The sequence below is a fragment of the Ixodes scapularis genome, unplaced genomic scaffold (assembly GCF_016920785.2).
Source record: "Ixodes scapularis isolate PalLabHiFi unplaced genomic scaffold, ASM1692078v2 PGA_scaffold9__187_contigs__length_104089568, whole genome shotgun sequence".
NCBI lineage: Eukaryota > Metazoa > Arthropoda > Arachnida > Ixodida > Ixodidae > Ixodes > Ixodes scapularis.
In genome coordinates, this window is record NW_024609884.1 from 10,324,490 (window position 1) to 10,342,424 (window position 17,935).

General features: G+C 46.0%; 3 protein-coding genes across 3 annotated transcripts in view; 2 read left to right on the forward strand and 1 right to left on the reverse strand.

Moving 5' to 3' along the window:
• The first annotated feature begins 4 nt into the window (after positions 1 to 4).
• On the forward strand, positions 5 to 2,459 carry LOC8025189 (28S ribosomal protein S17, mitochondrial). Its single transcript, XM_029988958.3, has 3 exons — positions 5 to 220; positions 306 to 383; positions 2,165 to 2,459. The coding sequence occupies exons 1-3, from the start codon at positions 107 to 109 to the stop codon at positions 2,375 to 2,377; spliced, it is 405 nt and encodes a 134-aa protein (XP_029844818.3). The 5' UTR covers positions 5 to 106; the 3' UTR covers positions 2,378 to 2,459.
• Positions 2,460 to 4,690: 2,231 nt separating this feature from the next.
• On the reverse strand, positions 4,691 to 13,451 carry LOC8031941 (prefoldin subunit 4). The gene is made up of 4 exons (XM_029988967.3): positions 13,210 to 13,451; positions 10,341 to 10,445; positions 10,072 to 10,139; positions 4,691 to 5,055 (listed from the first exon to the last, which is right to left on the reverse strand). The coding sequence occupies exons 1-4, from the start codon at positions 13,243 to 13,245 to the stop codon at positions 4,854 to 4,856; spliced, it is 411 nt and encodes a 136-aa protein (XP_029844827.1). The 5' UTR covers positions 13,246 to 13,451; the 3' UTR covers positions 4,691 to 4,853.
• A 517-nt stretch (positions 13,452 to 13,968) lies between these two features.
• LOC8031931 (Wilms tumor protein 1-interacting protein) overlaps positions 13,969 to 17,935 on the forward strand; it is a 111,932-nt gene continuing 107,965 nt past the window's right edge. Inside the window, exon 1 of the mRNA XM_029988966.4 lies at positions 13,969 to 15,694. Within this exon, the coding sequence (XP_029844826.1) occupies positions 14,236 to 15,694 (1,459 nt within the window). The 5' untranslated portion in view covers positions 13,969 to 14,235. The remainder of the gene's footprint in view (positions 15,695 to 17,935) is intronic.

A 17,935-nucleotide genomic window follows, 5' to 3' on the forward strand; every position in this document is an offset into this window, starting at 1 on the left:
CAGTATCAAAGGAAGATGGCGCACGCCAGTAGCGTTTTGTAGGGCCCACGCCGTGGCAAATGATCGCCTGTGGGTTTGTGGTAAAACTCCGGGAAACGAAGACACCATGGCAGCAGCTGGATCGACAGCGATTTTAATGGGAAAATGTATATCATCGGCAATGAAAAAAAGCGTGCGTGTTGTCGTGCCGCGCTTTGTCTTGAACACGTACCTGATGGCGGTAGGTAGTCCGGTCGCGTAGTTGAGCCGCGAGTGCTGCTGCGGCCAGGGCATAAGTGAAAACCTGTTTGCAATGTTTTCTTCAGCACTACAAGGAGAGAACCGAGTACGATGTCTTCGACGCCAATGAAGAATGCAAGCCCGGTGATTGGGTAATTATCAGGGTGGGTCACGTTTTTCGGTTCTCCATTTACCCAGGGTAAAAGCTGAGCTAGTTGGTTCTGAGACATCTTGGGTAAAACCAGCTGAACAAAGGAAGGAAAGTGACAAGGAGAAAAGATTGGCGAACCGACCGCTGGACTACCAACTGAATACAAAATTCAGAGCACGTAATATCCTTCCTTCAAGAACAGGGACACCTCATAGCCTCCGGGTTCTCTATAGATGTACAAGACATGTACTATTCTATTCCCCACACAAGCCTCCTACAAATCATTCAAACCACCATCGAAGAAAGTGGCCTTTTTAATTTCCAAAATAATGCAGGGATGAGCGTAGGTCATTTCTTAGAAATCCTACAATGTTACCTGTCAGCGACTGTAGTAGATCATCAAGAACACCAGTACGTGCAAAAGAGTGGAGTGTGCATCGGCTCACAAGTGGCTCCTCTTCTATGTGATATTTTTCTTGCCATGTGTGGACGAGCCATGCAGAAGGTACTAAAAGATACACGCATAGCGGGTATCTTTAGATATGTGGACGATTTTCTTATTCTATCCACCACAAAAATTAACGAAAAAGAAGACGGATGCCTCAACACCACCATGACACTATTCCAACAAAGCTGTTTTGGTCTAAACTTCACCTATGAGACTCCTGTGGACGATTCCATTCGGTTTTTGGATTTAGCTTTGACATTCAAAACAGGACATGTTTGTTGGAAATATCAAGCACGATCAGGGGAGGCATTTCTTCCTTTTGAATCGGAACATTCTAAGAACGTAAAACAAGCTGTGGCCATCTCAGCCCTTACAGCTAGTCTAAAGAAATCATGTCCACATCAAGTACAACAAAGTTTTGACACCCAAATGTCTCGGCTTCATAACGCGGGATACCCGAAACCCATGGTGGCCTCCATCTGTGAAAAAATATGCCGCACCATGAAGACGAACAAAGCTACGAGTCAACAAACAAAAAAACCCAGACCACCCTTTGTAGTGATACCATATATTCACGGGGTTACCCATAAGTTAAAAAAGATAGCGAACCGGCAAAACGTGCAAGTCATCTGCTCGGCACCTAACAAGGCCTATTCAATGTGCCGCAAAATTAATCAGGTACCAATCAACACCAAGGAAAAGTGTAACACCAGGCACCGAACACAATACGCTCCTTGTGAAAAGGAAGTTATATATCACATACGGCTAACATGTGGCCGCTTCTACATCGGACAGACCGGTCGATGTATTAACGACCGAGCACGTGAACATGCAGCGAACCTCAGGAACCTTGCGGAACCAGGACATTTAGCTGCCCATTGTCGGACATGCCTGTGTACAGCAGAGCTCGACAATCTTCACATAATGGGACACCATAGAAACCGGGTTGCAAGGGAGGTTTTAGAGGCCCTTGCTATCGACGAAGGAGATGACAAGTGCGTGAGCATCTCTTCACTTACCTTACAAGCCAAAGAAAAACTCTTTCTACACAACACCCTTCGTGGGTAATTGATAAAAATCGGGAGAAAAAAATAAGCAAAATAAGAGCAAAAATAAGAGCAATGAGAAAGAAAAAGAAAAAGGATGATCGGAGATGAATTAATTGAAGAAGAGGAAGATTTAATAAAAAACAGTTGGTAGTCCAGCGGTCGGTTCGCCAATCTTTTCTCCTTGTCACTTTCCTTCCTTTGTTCAGCTGGTTTTACCCAAGATCCATTTACCCCGTGTGGCGTTACCGCTGTTAGGAGATTTACGGTTATATAACTGCATCCCACCATACATTACAGGAGCTTCCGGAACGCCTGAGCCTCAAGATTGCACACAAGGTTGAAAAAATTGTCTTCAAGGACGGCAATATCATTGATCCCTTGACAGGTCAAAAGTGCATGTTCACCGATTATGTGAAAGATGTGGACCGAGAGAGTGAGGTGTTTGGGCTGGCACCACCTTACAAGTCCCTCCCCGAGCCAAAAGAACAAGCAAAACTTTCGGACAAGTGAGACAGTGCGCAGAAGAGCCTGCGATAAATAGTCGACAAACTATAGCAAGTGTAGAAAAAAAATAAAGGTGGTCTGTAATGAATTGATTTTGGATAGTGGTCCACTTTGCAAATTACAGGCATCTGCCATAGAAGGTTTCCACAAACAAATCTCGGAATTCTATTAAACAGTTTAGTTGCTAAAGAGGAGTCTAGCTTGCCCGTCAGACAAACATGAGGAAGCTGTAAGCGTAAGGTTTCTGCTTTCAAGCTGTCTGATCATGTTGAAGGCCATTGTTGACTCTACTTCCTTGTAGTAAAATACTGAAAAAAAAAAAGTAACTTTTTTTTTTTAGGTGTCAACTTTCTGGCTTTGCATGTGTATATGGTGAGCAAGTTGACTCGTTCCTTCACACGAGGAGGTATGAAAAGGTGAGGGAGTGGCCTCATGTGACGAAGCCCTATCTCAGCAGCTGCAACCACTATTTTCTTCAGTGGGTAGCAAACATCTTGGCCGTGAGCTCTTCGTTTGCTGTGGCGTATCTGGTAGTTGACACAAAAAATATACCCTTCTATATCATCTCCCTTTTCTCGAAAGGACTGGTGAATTACTGAAAGCGGCAGAAAACAGAAGGCTGGTCCATTGCTATGCTTAGTAGATGATGCCAAAGCTCACCACTGCATTCTGTGCAAGGACCAGGCGAACCTGCTCGCTATGGTTGGAGGATACAGTGGGTAGCCACAAAGGCAGAAGGGAAGCGTCTACCCAATATGTCCTCCGATTGGAGCTCAGTGCCGCAACGTCCCTGCGCAACGAGCAGACGAGCTTGTTCACCATATAGGCCGTTTTCGCTGATATAATTACGAGCTGTCTGGCTGATATAATTATGAGCATTCCGAAGGTTCAAATGATAGCCTCAGGTATGTAGTGCTGCGAGTTTCATCGCGCTGATGTCCGACTGACGTGTGAAAATGCCCTATATAGAGTGACAAGCAAGCTGTGGTGGTGACATCATGACATCCTGGAGTGCTAGTAAATGTGAAAGCAAACGGGCAAGAAAAGAATACTGAAGGAGATTAGCAGAAACCACATCCTATTTTCTGCTCGCTCCTGATGGGTGGCCAATGCTTTAACTAATGGTTGTGCTCTGTGGATTGAAACCCTTTGTTCTGGGGGGTTAGAAACAAAAACAGCAATTACTGTAAAACCCTTATGTTGGAGAGCCCTTAACTTTCGCAAATTTCCCGAATTAAAAAATTCGCAAAATTTGAGGGCACGCAAAAATTTCGGGTCTCTATGCAGGCGCCTGGAATTTGCGAAAAATAGGGGCTGTGAAAAGAAAGGATTTTACAGTATCATTAGGTGCACTTGGCTCTAATGGAAGATCTCTGCATTGCATCACTCCAAGAGTAACGCTTATACTTTTACGCTTTGCAGTGAGAACAATGGGCTCCTTCTCGCTAGATCTTGCAGGCGCATTACATCTGCAAGCTTCTCATGACATGATGTGAAAAGTTTGAGGAGTACTCTGCCAATGTTTCTTTACTGTTGGGACATTGGCCTTGAAGTACCTTTACGAGTACATTACCTCAATCCTTGCATGAATAAAAATACCAAAATTTTTGCTGCATTATCAGGAGCTAGTATTGCCTGCAGCAAATAAATTTTTTTGGTATGCATTCAATGTGGTGAGGATACTTACCAGTATGTCAAACCAAGTCATGCTGTTGCCAGCTTGGGTCTAAATAATGCAATGATTCAATAGGGCAAAACCATCATAGATGCAGAAACCATTTACTCGAATGCCATTTTGAATGCAATGCACTATCTCCTTGAAAAAATTATGAAATTTCGTCAAAATACTAGATTAGATGCATCATGGTAATAAAACCCGAGACTCAGGAACACAGAAGGGGACGAACACAACACGTTGTGTTAGTCCCCTTCTGTGTTACCGAGTCTCGGGTTTTATTACCACGAATCATCACCAGCTCGCTTGTTTTTTAAGTATTATTGCAATTAGATTCATCTTTGTTTCTTTAAAAGCAAGTCCTGATTGTATCTGATAAATCTTACAGAAAAAGGCATGCCTGATGCAAGTTTCACCGTGGGGCAGTTTAAGGCACTCCCGTTGAGACTGGACGTAGAAATACATTATGCACTTTGATTGCGTTTGTGTGACAGGTCCACATTCAGTGCCGCAGCCTCATGAGCTGCGAACTTGGAACCCTTTCTATTACAATCAGTCGGACAAACTCGATGTGGAATGTCTTTGTGCATCAGAAATGGGTATTAAGACGTCCAAGCCACAAGCCAAGAACAGACACGGGCAGCTGGATTAAAACAAATGTAATTTAGTCACACAACAAAACAGATTACAGCGCCACACACCCATCGACAATATCACACAGTAGTTAATAGGAGCAATGGAATTAAGGTGCAACCAACTGAAAAAGACGGACTGGTTTAAATTAGTCTGAGCATCGGGAGAACACAATTAACTGTCGTCAGGTTCCAAGTTGATGTTGTTTCCAAATTTGTTGTACAGCTGCGACTTGAGCTCGGCCATGATGCCCTTGATGGTGCGTGTCTCTTCTTCTAGCACGGCAGCACGTGCCTTGTTCTGCTCCTTGGCACGTCCAATCATTTGTTGCGTCTCTTCCGGGTCCAAACTCACGAAGACGTCTCCCAGCTGGTACGTGGGCTTGGCTAAGGAATACCATGCTTGAAAAATGGGTTCACATTGCGCCACATTTTTATCTTAAGAATTAGGTTGCACAGAAGTTGCACCAGAGAAGGTTTGAAAGATCTATTTGATTCACTTAAAGCATTCTTTATTTTAGTTACACCAAAATGTTGCCAGAACCACTTGTTGTAAACTCTGAGCAAAATTCCAACTGCCTGGGCCTAACTGGCACCAGCAAATGTGCAAGCTAAACTGCACAATTGCCTATTTTGTCATTGTAGACCCGCCAAGTACTGGGACACAATTAGGGAGACACTGCCCTGCGAATGTGTGTGTGTGTGTGCATGTGTGTTGGGGGGGGGGTCTCTGCTATGCACGTCGAGGCAATACGCCATGTAGTCTCTAACTGGTCCATCATCTGAGCCGGTAGTTCGTAGCTTAGGCTGTAGTCCCCTGTAGGGTAAGAAAAAAGACAGCATCTATTCAAATATCAGTGATGACCATGGCAACTAGATTGGGCTAGCCCAATCCAACCCAATTCGCATTCTAGAGTGTCCACTTGATTGGACAAATCAAGCCGACTGAGCTTACCACTTTGCTGACGTTGGCCATGTAGAAGCCAGGGAAAAGAAAAATGTATCTGCAACGTATATGCATGGGAGCCTTAACCCTTTCCCAACCATGGAAGACCTGGGTTCGTCCACGCTGTTTGTACCGCTCCCCCCGAAGACAAGCTGGGCTCGTCCACCTTTATTCGGGCTCTAATACGCTACCATGGACGAACTGGGCTAGTCCACATGTTTCTAGTGAGCTTTGCCGTGGATAGATGGCGCTTCACGGAAAATAAAAACCGGGTAAATTTCTGAATTTGGCAGAAAATTGTTCCAACACAGGCAACAAGGAATTTAAAAATGGCGGCGTCAACTTCTGGTCGCTGCGTTCATGGTGACGATCTTGCCTCAAAATTGGAGCGAAAACGAAGATATTGTGACGTCTCTTCAGATTCAGAAGACGAGGAAATGAATCTTTCATTGAACAGCGAGAGCGATGCAAGCGAGTTATTGGATTTTAGCTCAGACGACTCAGATTTCAAGAAGGATATCGTGTCGGCGTTGGACTAGAATCAATGTAGAAAATCCCCCTCCAGCCCCTCCATGTTTTGTGTTCAGTTCACGTGCAAGGTGATGTGAACTGTCTGCAGTACTGCTACGCCCGGCCTGAACGTCCATGTGCAAAGCGATGTGAACTGTCTGCGGTGATGCAGTGAAGCAGAACTTTAGTCCCTTCTTCTTTTGCAGTGTGTTCAAAGATTTCTCGTATAATAAACATTTTGGCGTTTGTTTTTGGCCTTTGTATTGCATATTAAATTTATAGGGCACATAAAAGGATTCAGTATTTTCAAATAGTTTTTTTTTTTCAAAATTTTTGCGGTAGGCAAAGGGTTAAAGGGAAACTAAAGCACTTATCAAGACAACAGAGTTTGAATCGGACCTCTGTAGCTTTTGTCCCATAAATTGTATTGCATCACTTAAATTGGGCTGAAGTAAACATGAACCACTTTTATCTTGGAAAAACATGCAGAGATTGCCTGAGGACAGAGGTCTCAAACGCATTCGAGTGTGGGGGCCAGACAGCCCAGCCCTGAAAGGAAGAGGGCGAATGAAGGGGGGAGGAGGGGGGGGGGGGGGAAACAAACAAACAGCATTGGTGTTTCACTATTTTGGGACAAAAAAAGAAAAAGAAAGAAACGAACAGCATTGGTGTTTCAAGAGGACTGTCCCAGCGACACCCTAGAGGCTGTTTAGACAAAAAACCTTACGCTTTCTAAGCTCATCGTTTTGCCCTCTTTAGCTTTTATTTGCACATACGACTACTTTGGGCCCATGCCTGATGTTATAGAACGATTTCAAACACCACCACACCATCCTTGCCCTGTCGCACAATTCACTAGGCTCAACAGGCATAGAAAAATGATCTCTTCATGCGGCAGTTTTTGCTTTTCTGACAAATTTTATAGCAGCAGTATAAGAAAATAATTCAATTTTAAAGGCATTGTCAGACAGCTAGAAGCCCGAGCTCATAGCTTTATCTTTGGCCGTTGCTCCTGCTGTGCAAGAGTTCACGCAGCCGAGGTCCCTCCCGGAGCAAAGAGCTCGCACTTGTATACCCTAGTAGTGGTATTGCCATTCCGGTTGATTTATATGAGAAAGGGCTGAGAAGCCAATATGTAGATGAAGCAATACTTTGTCCAAAAAATACAGAACAATGCAAAATGCATGAACAGAGCAGAGATCCTTTGCAAGCGGAAATGAATGGACAAATAGAACTTGTTTATGGTGCTTGTGGCGCTCGCAGCCGCGGGATGCTTGTGGGCTGCATCCTAGAGTCGCGGGCAGCACGCGGCCCGCTTGTTTGAGAACCCTGCCTTAGGGCATGCGGAGAGCCTCTCTACCACCTGTTATCTGTCAAAGGTGTCGCGACATCATCGGGGGGATATCCGAGCCAGCTTGGTGGCGAGCAAGGGTCATCTGAGTCTGTAGATGACATCACTCTAGCTAGTTTTCCCCTCTGCTTTCATGCTCTCCTGCGCTCGGTACGCAGCAGCGGTCAGGTATATGGCGAAAGTTTAAATAGCAATTACATCACAGCTACTAATAAAATCGAAAGAAAACTTTAGGTACATATAATGTTTAAGGTGCCTTTTGACAGTTTTTCTGAAATCAAATACCTCTTCAGCTTCCCTTGAAACAGCCAATGAAATGTGACATGTCAGACGGTGATAGGCAAGTTGGTTTTTGCTATATTTTCGCCCTACCTTCTTGAGTTGCAACGGACTATAGTGATGGGCTAAACTTTTGCCGAATCTTCAGATTCGGCAAAGCCAGATTTTTGCCAAACCTTTTTAAAAGATTCAGCAAAAATACATTGCTGCCAGACCTAAAGGCTGATATATCGTTCTTTTGTGCGAAAATTTTTTTTTATGCATATTGACACAGTTATTACTAAATAAGGTGATATTCTACAAGATAATTGTATCAGTGTCATTTTTGTGTGTTTACTGGTAATTTAAAAGTGCCTTTTTGCAGAAGTGGTGTGACAACAGGGTTGGCTAGTAGCAGGCGCAGTCACGCCACGCGAGTTTTGGTTTTGAGGCCTCATCAGTGCAAGCCTGCAAGTGTGTATTGTTGAAATAGAGGCGGTAATACTCTGTTCTTACTTTCTCTGCAAGTCACAGTTTCGTGTGTGAAAATGAATGCAATGGCTGCTGAGCCTTCAACAGAAGAGATAACAATATTATTGTAAATATGCATGTTTTTCGATTTGAGTCACTTGACACGAGCTTTGCATGAAAGTGTGTCCCATATTCGCAAGGTCTCATTTATAACTTTTTAAATGCCGGTTTCTGATGTTTCGATGCACCAGACATTTAGGAAGATGGGAAGAGTAAGGAATGTCGAATGTGCAACGTCGAGCAAAATGGTTTTGTTCAGTTTTAAGCGGATAGATGAAAATCACGAAGTAATGCTAACTGAAAAGCAATATTATTTTCTTTTGGCACAAACTACTTGTGAGCCGAAAGCGGGATTGCTATAATTGCGAGCGCTTTCAAGTACTCGTGAGTCAGTGTTGCAACTAGCTCATTGCATCACTGGAAAGCTCAAATGAAAATGACGTTATCCAGAATGTACTGCATCATTTGTCACTTGCGCAGTGGACTGCATCAACTCCTGGTCGATCCTATGTTCTTGAGGCAGAAAATATTGAAGGAAACCACACCCACAAAGGCTGACAAACGTGCAGTTACCATGTCGCCTATTCCGCACCTTGCCATAACTGCTGGTGCTATTACAGTGTTTGATGGTAACCGCACAATTGCATGGCTTCATTTGCAAACTTTCGCTCAAAAGTTTGGCATGTGCCAAACTTTGCCGAATCCGAAGTTTGGCAGATTCGATCAATCACTAGTTTTTGCTATGACTTGCTTTATCAAGTAGCCCATAGTTTAGTACTTGAAAACAAGAATGCCCAACAATTTACTTGCTTCAAAGTAGGCCCCACCAGGTTTTCCCACTTCGGTTCGATTCAACTGCACAAAGCAACCACACTAGCAGCCGATTTCGGTGCAGTGACAAGGTGCTGCAACAAAGCTTAGAGTTTTAGTACTCGAGGAACATTCAGTCAGTGGCCCTAGGCTTGTGTACCGAGTTTTTATTTTTAGCTGGCTCGACCAACACTAGGTTTCACACTAAAAAATTGCAAATCCATGTTTTCCAGGAGATCTTCCAGTCAATTGTACGACAGCACAAAATAGTCATAATGGGTAATCTGGCAGACTTGGCATGTGTGCTATGTATTGGACAACATGCTTCTCATATCTCTGTTGAGGAAAGATTTCCCATACAAGTGCTTTATAAAACGGGCCATTCACAGGTAGAGCTCACTAAAAATGTCTGCATAAGAGAATTTTTTTTTGTTTTTATGCATAAATGATTTCACACACCTATGCTTAACATTTAGCACAATTTGCAAACTGCCGTTTTTTTACATATCCTATGGCTGTGCTGCCTCAGACGATGGATCAGCGCAGTTCTCACGGTTCCCAGGCTCCCTTGTGTGTGCTGATTTGCAAAATGGTTCATGGGGTGCAAGTGGGCCACATAGTCACCACTGCGCAATGATTCATTCTAGCAGGCAGTATTTTTAATCTTTGTTTATCACATGAAGTGTACAATACGAGTTCTCCTTTTAGAGCCAGGATTTCCGAATACTGGGAGTTTTTCTCAGAGTGCTCAAGATTTATCTTGAAACTTGGAACCCTAGCTCCTGCCAATTACTGCTCGGCTCAGGTGACATTACTGATATTTCATGACTGCCAGTAGCATCACCGCTTTTATGCACATTGAAGGTAGCTTGGTCGAGAAACCACTGTTCCATTGTATAAGCATCAGAACACTATGAAATTCAGGAGGAACACTGACCGCAACGTCGCACACTAAATAAAGCGATACCCTTGGACGAAAAAGGATATGGTACTGGTGATTCATCTCCACCCATCAAGACTTCATCCGCAGCATCTTCCAGGTTACGAAGCTCTTTCTGTGGAAGGTAAAACTTTTTTTTAGTTCAAGCTCCTCACTTCACAACTCAAGTCCTGCATATCGCTAAGAACAAAGCTCAAAGTTGTTGCGATAATGCGCTTTGTATCTTTCACTATTTACAGCCAGAGCACCACTCAACGAAGCACAGTGGCTGGAGGGCGGAGGCCATTATCTACTCGGTAAATCTGGAAGAGCATACCTCAAGATGTTTCATTTCCTCGGTGGCATCTTCCAGCCTGGCGTTCTGCCTTGCAAACTTGTTGATCATTTCCTGGTCCTCGGCAGTAACTTGGACATCATTTTCCTGCGAGGAAAGCGTGTTCTAAGCATGAGCTGCCGAGCAGGCACATGAATTAAAAAGGAATATTAGATAAAAACATCACTCAGATAACCTCAGCTCACTCACTCCTGTAAGAAAGGGATTCAGTGTGCAAATGGTATTTCTGCAGAACAGTTTCGAGGCTCATTCATAAAGTGAAAAGAATGACAACAGAAACAAAAAAAAATATAAATGAAACCAGGGGCTGTAAAATCGTCAAACGCAAAGTTGGAGCCGAACGTTTGCAGAGCGCACCAATTAGATGTCGGCAAAAAAAGCGCGAAGCCATCTTCGTGATAGGCCGATCGATGCGCCCCGTCAACTTCGGCCCCAACTTTGTGCTCGACGAGTTTATAGGCCCAACCATTATTAACTTTGGGTATTTTAAGAAATTTTTGACAAGTCTGTTTCTAATGTTGATTATGTTTTTTTGGAATTTTACACTGAAACAAGGAACCATTCTTCTAGCAGTCTTTCCATGGAGCAGTTTGTACACTTTTCTAGATTGATAAAAACAATAAAAATTAAAAGCAACGTGGTTAGTTGCTTGAAAAACCATCTCCATTACAATGGATAGATGGATGCTAGCAGCTGCATCTTTTACAACGGGTGGTAGCTTGCGGCAGCTGGCCTAGAAACTACTAAAACCAAAAGTAAGATTCCTCCCCTTGCTAAGCCGATTTTCTTCCCATCTGCAATTTTGTAACTATCATCAGGCGGTGTGGGGCATCACCAGGATAACCTTTGGGGATAGAGCAAAAAAAAAAAAACTAAAAACATCACCTCCCGCCTTTTTTCCCCGGTGAGGGAGTCGCCAATTTTCCTCTGGTCAAACCTAGTCGGCGTTACCCCAACACCGTGCTCACTGGGAGACAGGGCTGAGACTTTGGCCCAGAGCCACGCGAGAGGGTGTCCCAATTTTCCTCTGTCCCACCTGTTCCCAGCTGTGGTAGTTAGTTGTACGGCATTCAATTCTCCCTAGATAATTTCCACCAGTCTTCCAATCTCCTTTTCGTTATTAAAGTGCACTTATCATCCATTCTTCCATTCCCGTCTACCCCAGTGCTCTGGCAAAATCCGTCGCCACCTCCGGGAGGGCGGGAGCAAGCCCTGTGCACCTCAACACCACATGTCCTATTGCCTCGTCTTCCCCTTGGCATACGGCACACCACCGCCTACATTTTTTCATAGTTTGTCCTACATGTCCTAGTCCTCAATACTCCTGTTCTGGCCTCAAATAACAAACTCCCCTGTGAATTATCATACCAATGTTCCTTCCTTATTTCCTGTTTTTGTCCCCTATACAGAGCTAAAGCTGATTTTCCCCGCATTCTTTGCTTCAATATTTTTCTCTCGGCTTCCTTAGCACTTACTGTTCGTATCTGAATTTCAGTTTTCGGGTTCGGTTTGTCCCTTCAGTGTTCAGACTTTTGATATAACTTTCTCATCAATCGTATATCCTCCATTGTGTCTATCTAGCCTTTGTTCAAGTTTCAACGTACTGATTGCCTCTTTAACCTCGAAAAATGCCTAGCCCATGTCTTCCTGGATTCCTTCATTTAGTGTATTCCCATGTGCCCCCAGTGCCAGCCTCCCCACGCTCCTCTGCCGGGTCTCTAAACATGACTGGACCTCAGATTTCATACATAATACCGCATTGCCAAAAGACAATCCCGACACCATGCCTCTTTTCCATATTCCCCTAACAACTTCCTATATATTATAATTCCATAGTCCCCTATGCTTCATAATTGCTGCATTCCTTGTCTGCCATACCCCTAGATATTTATACTTACATGTGTGTTCTATTAAATTACAGTGCATAGGCTTTCAGTGTTGACATCATTTTGTTTTCACATACCTACTAACACAGTACCACTTGATAAAGATTTCCTGAACTAGCACAAGCACTTCCCCAATACAGACTATGAAAAAGCGCCAAAATGACTCCTCCTGGCTGCATCCCAAAGTCTGTTGAATACCATGATTTTTGTATCAATCTGGAAATTCAAAAGCAAGTAATATAAATGCATCATAGGTAATACGAACAAGTCCTATGTCACTTTCACCAGGTCGTTGATCAACAGGCAGATGAGCAAAAGGAGATCCGGCAGCCTCACGTGTGAAATAAAAATATAGATGTGCCACAGTACTGCAGCGCAGTACACTATATATTGCATCCTTTCTTCGCAGCTAATCACTTTGCCAGAGTCCTTTTTTTCACTGACAACGCTTGGATTTGGGCTTCGCAGCGTAGCATACCTCATGATCTTATTTTTTTACGTTTTGTCTCATCTCTCAGCTAGCCTTCATAGAAAACTTAGCCTGTCAGATAACCCTATATTTGCCTCAGAGCTGTGGCTTTTCCTTCAAGAAGACACTTGTCAAATCGCACCACTCACGTGCGTACGCCTTCTCCGATCAATTTGATGCACTGCCATAACCCCACACACTACACAGGTAACTTGTAGACGAACGCAGAAAAATCTTGAGAATCGGAGAGAAAGCTTCAATTTCTACAAGTGATTCGCGATATTGCACGAAGAGCCGCCGAAGTTGAAGCTCCAAACAAGGGAATCGAAGTGGCAAGGGCTCAAGCACGCTACAAGTAGTTCAATATGGCGTTCAGCGTACTCCTGGACGATCAAATGAATCTCCAGAGAGAATTTAACATTTCCGGGTTTCGGGCTTTATGGCGCCAAGGACTCTACCACACCGATTTAGTGATAAAACACGCGATAAAACTCACAGACTGCATGGAATTCTGCTGTACCGTAGCCGCCATTGTGAAGCACGTTGTTTAGCGGCGGCGGCGGGCGGCGGTAGGGGCCGTGGGGGCGGTAGCCGTAGTTGAGATTGAGAATGATAAATTTTTCCATTAAAAATTTCGAATAAATATAAGCTAGATTTATTATTTTTAAGAGAATTTGATGTTTTCACTAGTATAATCGAGGAAATTAAATTTCTGTTTCGACAGCGTGACAGTGTTGCCAGTTGTTATTTCGACAATTCTTGGAACAAAATAGAAACAGTTGAAGTCAGCCTTTTTTTTACCTCTCGAGAGATGGCAGCACAGTGCCTATTGGCGCTTTTCTGTTGTGCAGTTGTCTATGTGCAAGTTTCAAGAAGTTTATGAATTTTCTTTAAAAGCGTTCACGGCATTAATGTCAAAACAATTCCCGACATATTACACCAAGATTATAGCCTTTATTTTACTTGCAAATTTCCTCGCGTTTTGTCCGGTTTACGTTTAGTTTTGTTTTCTTCAAGGCGTTTGTCAAAGTTCGCCCGTCAACAAATGCTGGCGCATTGATACATAAATAGCGAAAGTTTCTCGTCACATGTATTTCACTGCAACCTGGACCTAACGGCGGAAATAAATTAAATGTATTACTTAAGGTCTTTACCGCTAACTGATATTGAGTGCTGAGAGCCAGATGAAAAGTTTGCGAGTGATACATAGGGGACTGGTTCTTCTCTCGCACGGATATTTGTTTTCGGTCGAAGTAGGAGGCCACTGCTAGCCTGTGACGTCATACCGGCGGCGTTTCGCCAGCGACAGCAGGGAAAAGAAATGGTGAAAGTTGCGCTGCAAATGTTTGGCAGGTGTTCGTGTGGAAGAGTGGCGCATATGTGTGATGCGCTGCCCGAGTGCCTGTGAAACGGTGGGCCCGATCGAGGCCCGATGCGAGCGCCTGGAGCCGCGACCGCGTAGGACACGGAGGCCACCACGCCAGCAGTGAGTGGCGCGGCTGCGGCGGCCACACTCACAACAATGTACGACGACGAACTCGCCAGTGACGCGACTCGGATAATGAAGGATCTCAGCTTGTTCGAGGTGCCCTCGCGTGACCACTTTACGCCGACGGCGACGACTCCCAAGCGCACGGACACTTCGGCGGGTGAGGAATTCGAGAAGAAACGCGAGATCTACGCCAACCTCAACTTCAGTAGCAAGTCTTACCCGGACTTCGCGCTGGCCAACGAACACGAGTACGGTCGCATTCTGTCGCGCGCCGCCAACGCCGCGTCAAGCAGTAGCAGCTACGCCGCGGCAGACGTCCTCGGGAGCCCCAAGCGGTACGTGCCTTCGTGCAAGCGACCGCTCGGAGCCATCGAGAGCCTCATCATCTCGGGTCAGGCGCCGGACACCAAAGATGTGCCCTTGTACGCCAAGATCGATCGCGCCAGCGTGATCGCCGCCTCAAAGTTCGCGACTCCCAAGACCCCTTCGCCGGCCGAGTTCACGAACGGCCAGCTGGCGGGCCTACCGCCGCCGCCCGAGTATCCGCGCTGGAGCGGCTCCAAGGCGGCGGCCAAGCTGCCCGGCCAGGACAGCGTCCACTCGAGCCCGCGCAGCAGCTTGAGTTCGTCGAGCCGCGAGTCCCAGCATTCCAACACGTCGCCGGGTGCCAGCGTCACCGGGGCGCCCATCTACGAGAACCTGCAGCAGCCCTCGGTCCGGACCCAGAGCGCGTCCCTGCTCAATGACTACCTCCTGCACCACCGGCAGAGCCCGCGCTCCTCGGTCAGCTCGCAGGACTCGAAGCACTCGAGCCCTCGCGCCAGCGTGGCCCACTGCGACCCGCCGCCGTACCCACATTCCAAACCTCCCCCCGACTACCCCATCTACGCCAACCTGCAGGAGTTGCAATCCGCCGTCAGCCCCGCGTCGGGGTACCTGCCCGGTCAGGACTCTGGCCCGCACTTGCCGCCGCCGCCGTCGGTGCTTTCGTCTCAGCATGCGGGCAACGGCCTCATCAAGCCCAGCGCCCAAAAGGCGTATGGCCCGCGGCCCCCGTACGGGGCCGGCTTCGAGCCGGCCGCCAGCCCCATGCCGCACGCCTCGCCGTCGGCGTACGGCGCGGCCCTGCGCTACTCGGCGGCCACCAACAGCCTGTCGTGCTCGTACCCAATCGACAAGCAGGCGGGGCCCCAGGTGTACCAGATGAACAGTCGGCCGTACGACGCGGCCGCGGCCCTGCCCCAGAAGCCCCAGGTTGCCTGTCCGCAGGTACCCAGCGGCGTGTGCTCCCCAGGGGCCGAGCAGCACAAGGGCCTGCCCCCGCCGCCGCCCTACCCGGGCTACAAGCCCAATGCCAAGACGCTGCTCCCGTACAACGTGACGCCGCCGAGGCCCAAGGGCCCCACGGAGGCCGAGAAGAAGATCGAGGCCCTCATGAAGCAGATCGAGGACGAGCTCGAGCACAATCCTCCAGAGGGCGAGTTCTTTGGTGAGTCCTCTGGGTGGCGGGAGATTGACGTGTGCGCGCAGGCGGCACGCGACACGCTCCTGCTAGCTTCAGACTTGGCATACCGAGTCCTTCGTCAAAATGTGCTGTCCGCGCTTTGGGTTCAAATTCGTTCTGGGGCGTCCACAACGTTTTTGGGCCCTCTGGACGATCAGGTGGTACCTAGTTGCGGACAGGGACAAAACTAGCTAGTTGCTCACCAAACTATGCAAAACAGAGGGAATCGTGTGAGTCATAGGACGAGAAACCTTGTTACGTCCCTTATATTTTTTCTTCCATTTAATTGTAGGTTTAGGGTGCAATTAAATATTGTCAGGAAGCCATGGCCGAGCAGGGTTGGGGGAACCCTCTTTTTCGGACATTCCCCTTGTCTTGCATCCACACTGACCTCGGTCAGAAAGTGCCATCTAGTTGCCACTTTCCAACCTAAATTTGCTTTGTGCATTCTCGTTGTTTCTTATTTTGTAAAATATAAACGAGCTCAGTTTATTCAATACTCAGTAACTTTTTTCCCATGCAGAATGCATCCTTACAAGAAGCACAAGGCAGAATGGTTATATATTTTTGGACAATGTGCTTTCCTAGGATAAGTATATTGAGGACGTCTAGTTTTGGCCTTTTCCATCTCCAGGTGACAAGGGAATCCCACATGCGTCGACCTCAAGCAATCTGTGCCATTCCCTTGTCATCTTCCTTTTCTTCTTATCCGCTTTCCAAACATACTGTAGAGTCTAATTTAATTGTTACCCAACTCTCTTTCTTGGCATCTGGAGCAACGAGCTTATAGGCAGAAGCCGATGCATTCACATGTTGGGGTAAAAGGTTGACCCCTTCCCTTTCTCAATTCCTGGTTGACACTCGTTACTGAACTGTGCGAGCATATTTCCCCCCACTTCCCGTAGGCTGACTTCTCTTCGGGGGATAGATTTTTTCCTTTGGAAACAATCTTTAGTAACCCCTATCACTGCATTGTCGAAGGCTTGTTTGCTTCGCATTCTTTTGTTTGCTCGCTAAATATAAGGAAGGGAAATGCTAGTCAGTAGTGACCAAGGTTTGGTCCCACATGTATATTTACAATATTCATGTAAATCGAACCGACTCCATGATACCCTAGTTACACTAGCGCTCTCAACTGTCATTAAGCTAACGATCGTTGACATCTCCCAACAGTCATTAAGCTTAACTAAGTTGTCCGGTGTTGCACGGTACATAGGCCTAACATACCCAGTTGAGATGCGCGTCAAGGGACACAGTTGAAACCGTAACAAAACAAAACTGATTCCACATTATTCTCGTATAAATAGTGATGCAAATGAATTATATACACACTTTTCATTCATTGTAAATGCCTAAAACAAAATAAAATGAACTTCTTTTTTGTCTTTTTAGAGTAAAGAAACGACAATCGGAATGTTTCAAACGAATTCAAGCAAGAGAGACACAACGAAAGTCTTATTGGCATCGACATTACGATAGCTGCCCTCGCCGAGCTTTGGCTTCCACGAGGTGCCGTGGTCGTTTTAGCGGCAGCTCTGGCCCCAAATCATACCCCTTCCGACAATATTTGCTGCTACGATACTTTCTAGATACCTCCCCAATTTTCTGCAATAGTAAATGCTTTGCTGGCGCTGGGCCATGGGCGGCGATGCGGCAGACGCTGCCATCTTTAGCTTTATTGGGGTGAACTCCCATCAGTTGTACCGCAGCAAAGGCTAGAAGCGCAAGCTCATAGCGTTGGCAGCTGCCCTTAATGCACAAGAGCTTGTGCCACAGAGATGTGCCCTAGAGCAAGAAGCTCACGCTTGTAGCCTTTCCTGAGATACATCATAAGGTGAAATAGAGTATAACTGAGGTAGGCCAGGCTCAGTTGAACTTAACGATCGTAAGCGGCTTAGTGACAGTTAGCACTTCCTTGTAACCCCAGCCAATCGCGATTAGGTCCACTGTCATTGGCTTAATGATAGTTCAGAGCGCTAGTGTAACTAGGGTATAAGAGGATGACGTTCACGAACCTGCAGAGACCATTATCCACTCTTCTCATGAGATATCTCCTGTCGCTTGTCTTCTACTTCACACTTTGTGGACAGCCAATGCCCACAGTGGGAATTTTTGTTTATTACAGCCCTAGACGATATATGAAGGGTTACTATAAATGCAGTATAGCCTTTTAAGACTGTGGCGAGTACAAGAATTTTTTGAAGATCGTCTTCATTGTTCTGGATA

Excerpts from the sequence above, each read along its gene's own strand:
- LOC8025189 (XM_029988958.3), top strand. The coding sequence starts at position 107 with ATGGCAGCAGCTGGATCGACAGCGATTTTAATGGGAAAATGTATATCA. Across the intron at positions 221-305 it reads TGAACACGTACCTGATGGCG|CACTACAAGGAGAGAACCGA; the intron begins GTAGGTAGTCCG and ends TGTTTTCTTCAG. Across the intron at positions 384-2,164 it reads GTGATTGGGTAATTATCAGG|GAGCTTCCGGAACGCCTGAG; the intron begins GTGGGTCACGTT and ends CATACATTACAG.
- LOC8031941 (XM_029988967.3), bottom strand. The coding sequence starts at position 13,245 with ATGGCGGCTACGGTACAGCAGAATTCCATGCAGTCT. Across the intron at positions 10,446-13,209 it reads AGCAGAATTCCATGCAGTCT|GAAAATGATGTCCAAGTTAC; the intron begins GTGAGTTTTATC and ends CTTTCCTCGCAG. Across the intron at positions 10,140-10,340 it reads AGGAAATGAAACATCTTGAG|AAAGAGCTTCGTAACCTGGA; the intron begins GTATGCTCTTCC and ends TACCTTCCACAG.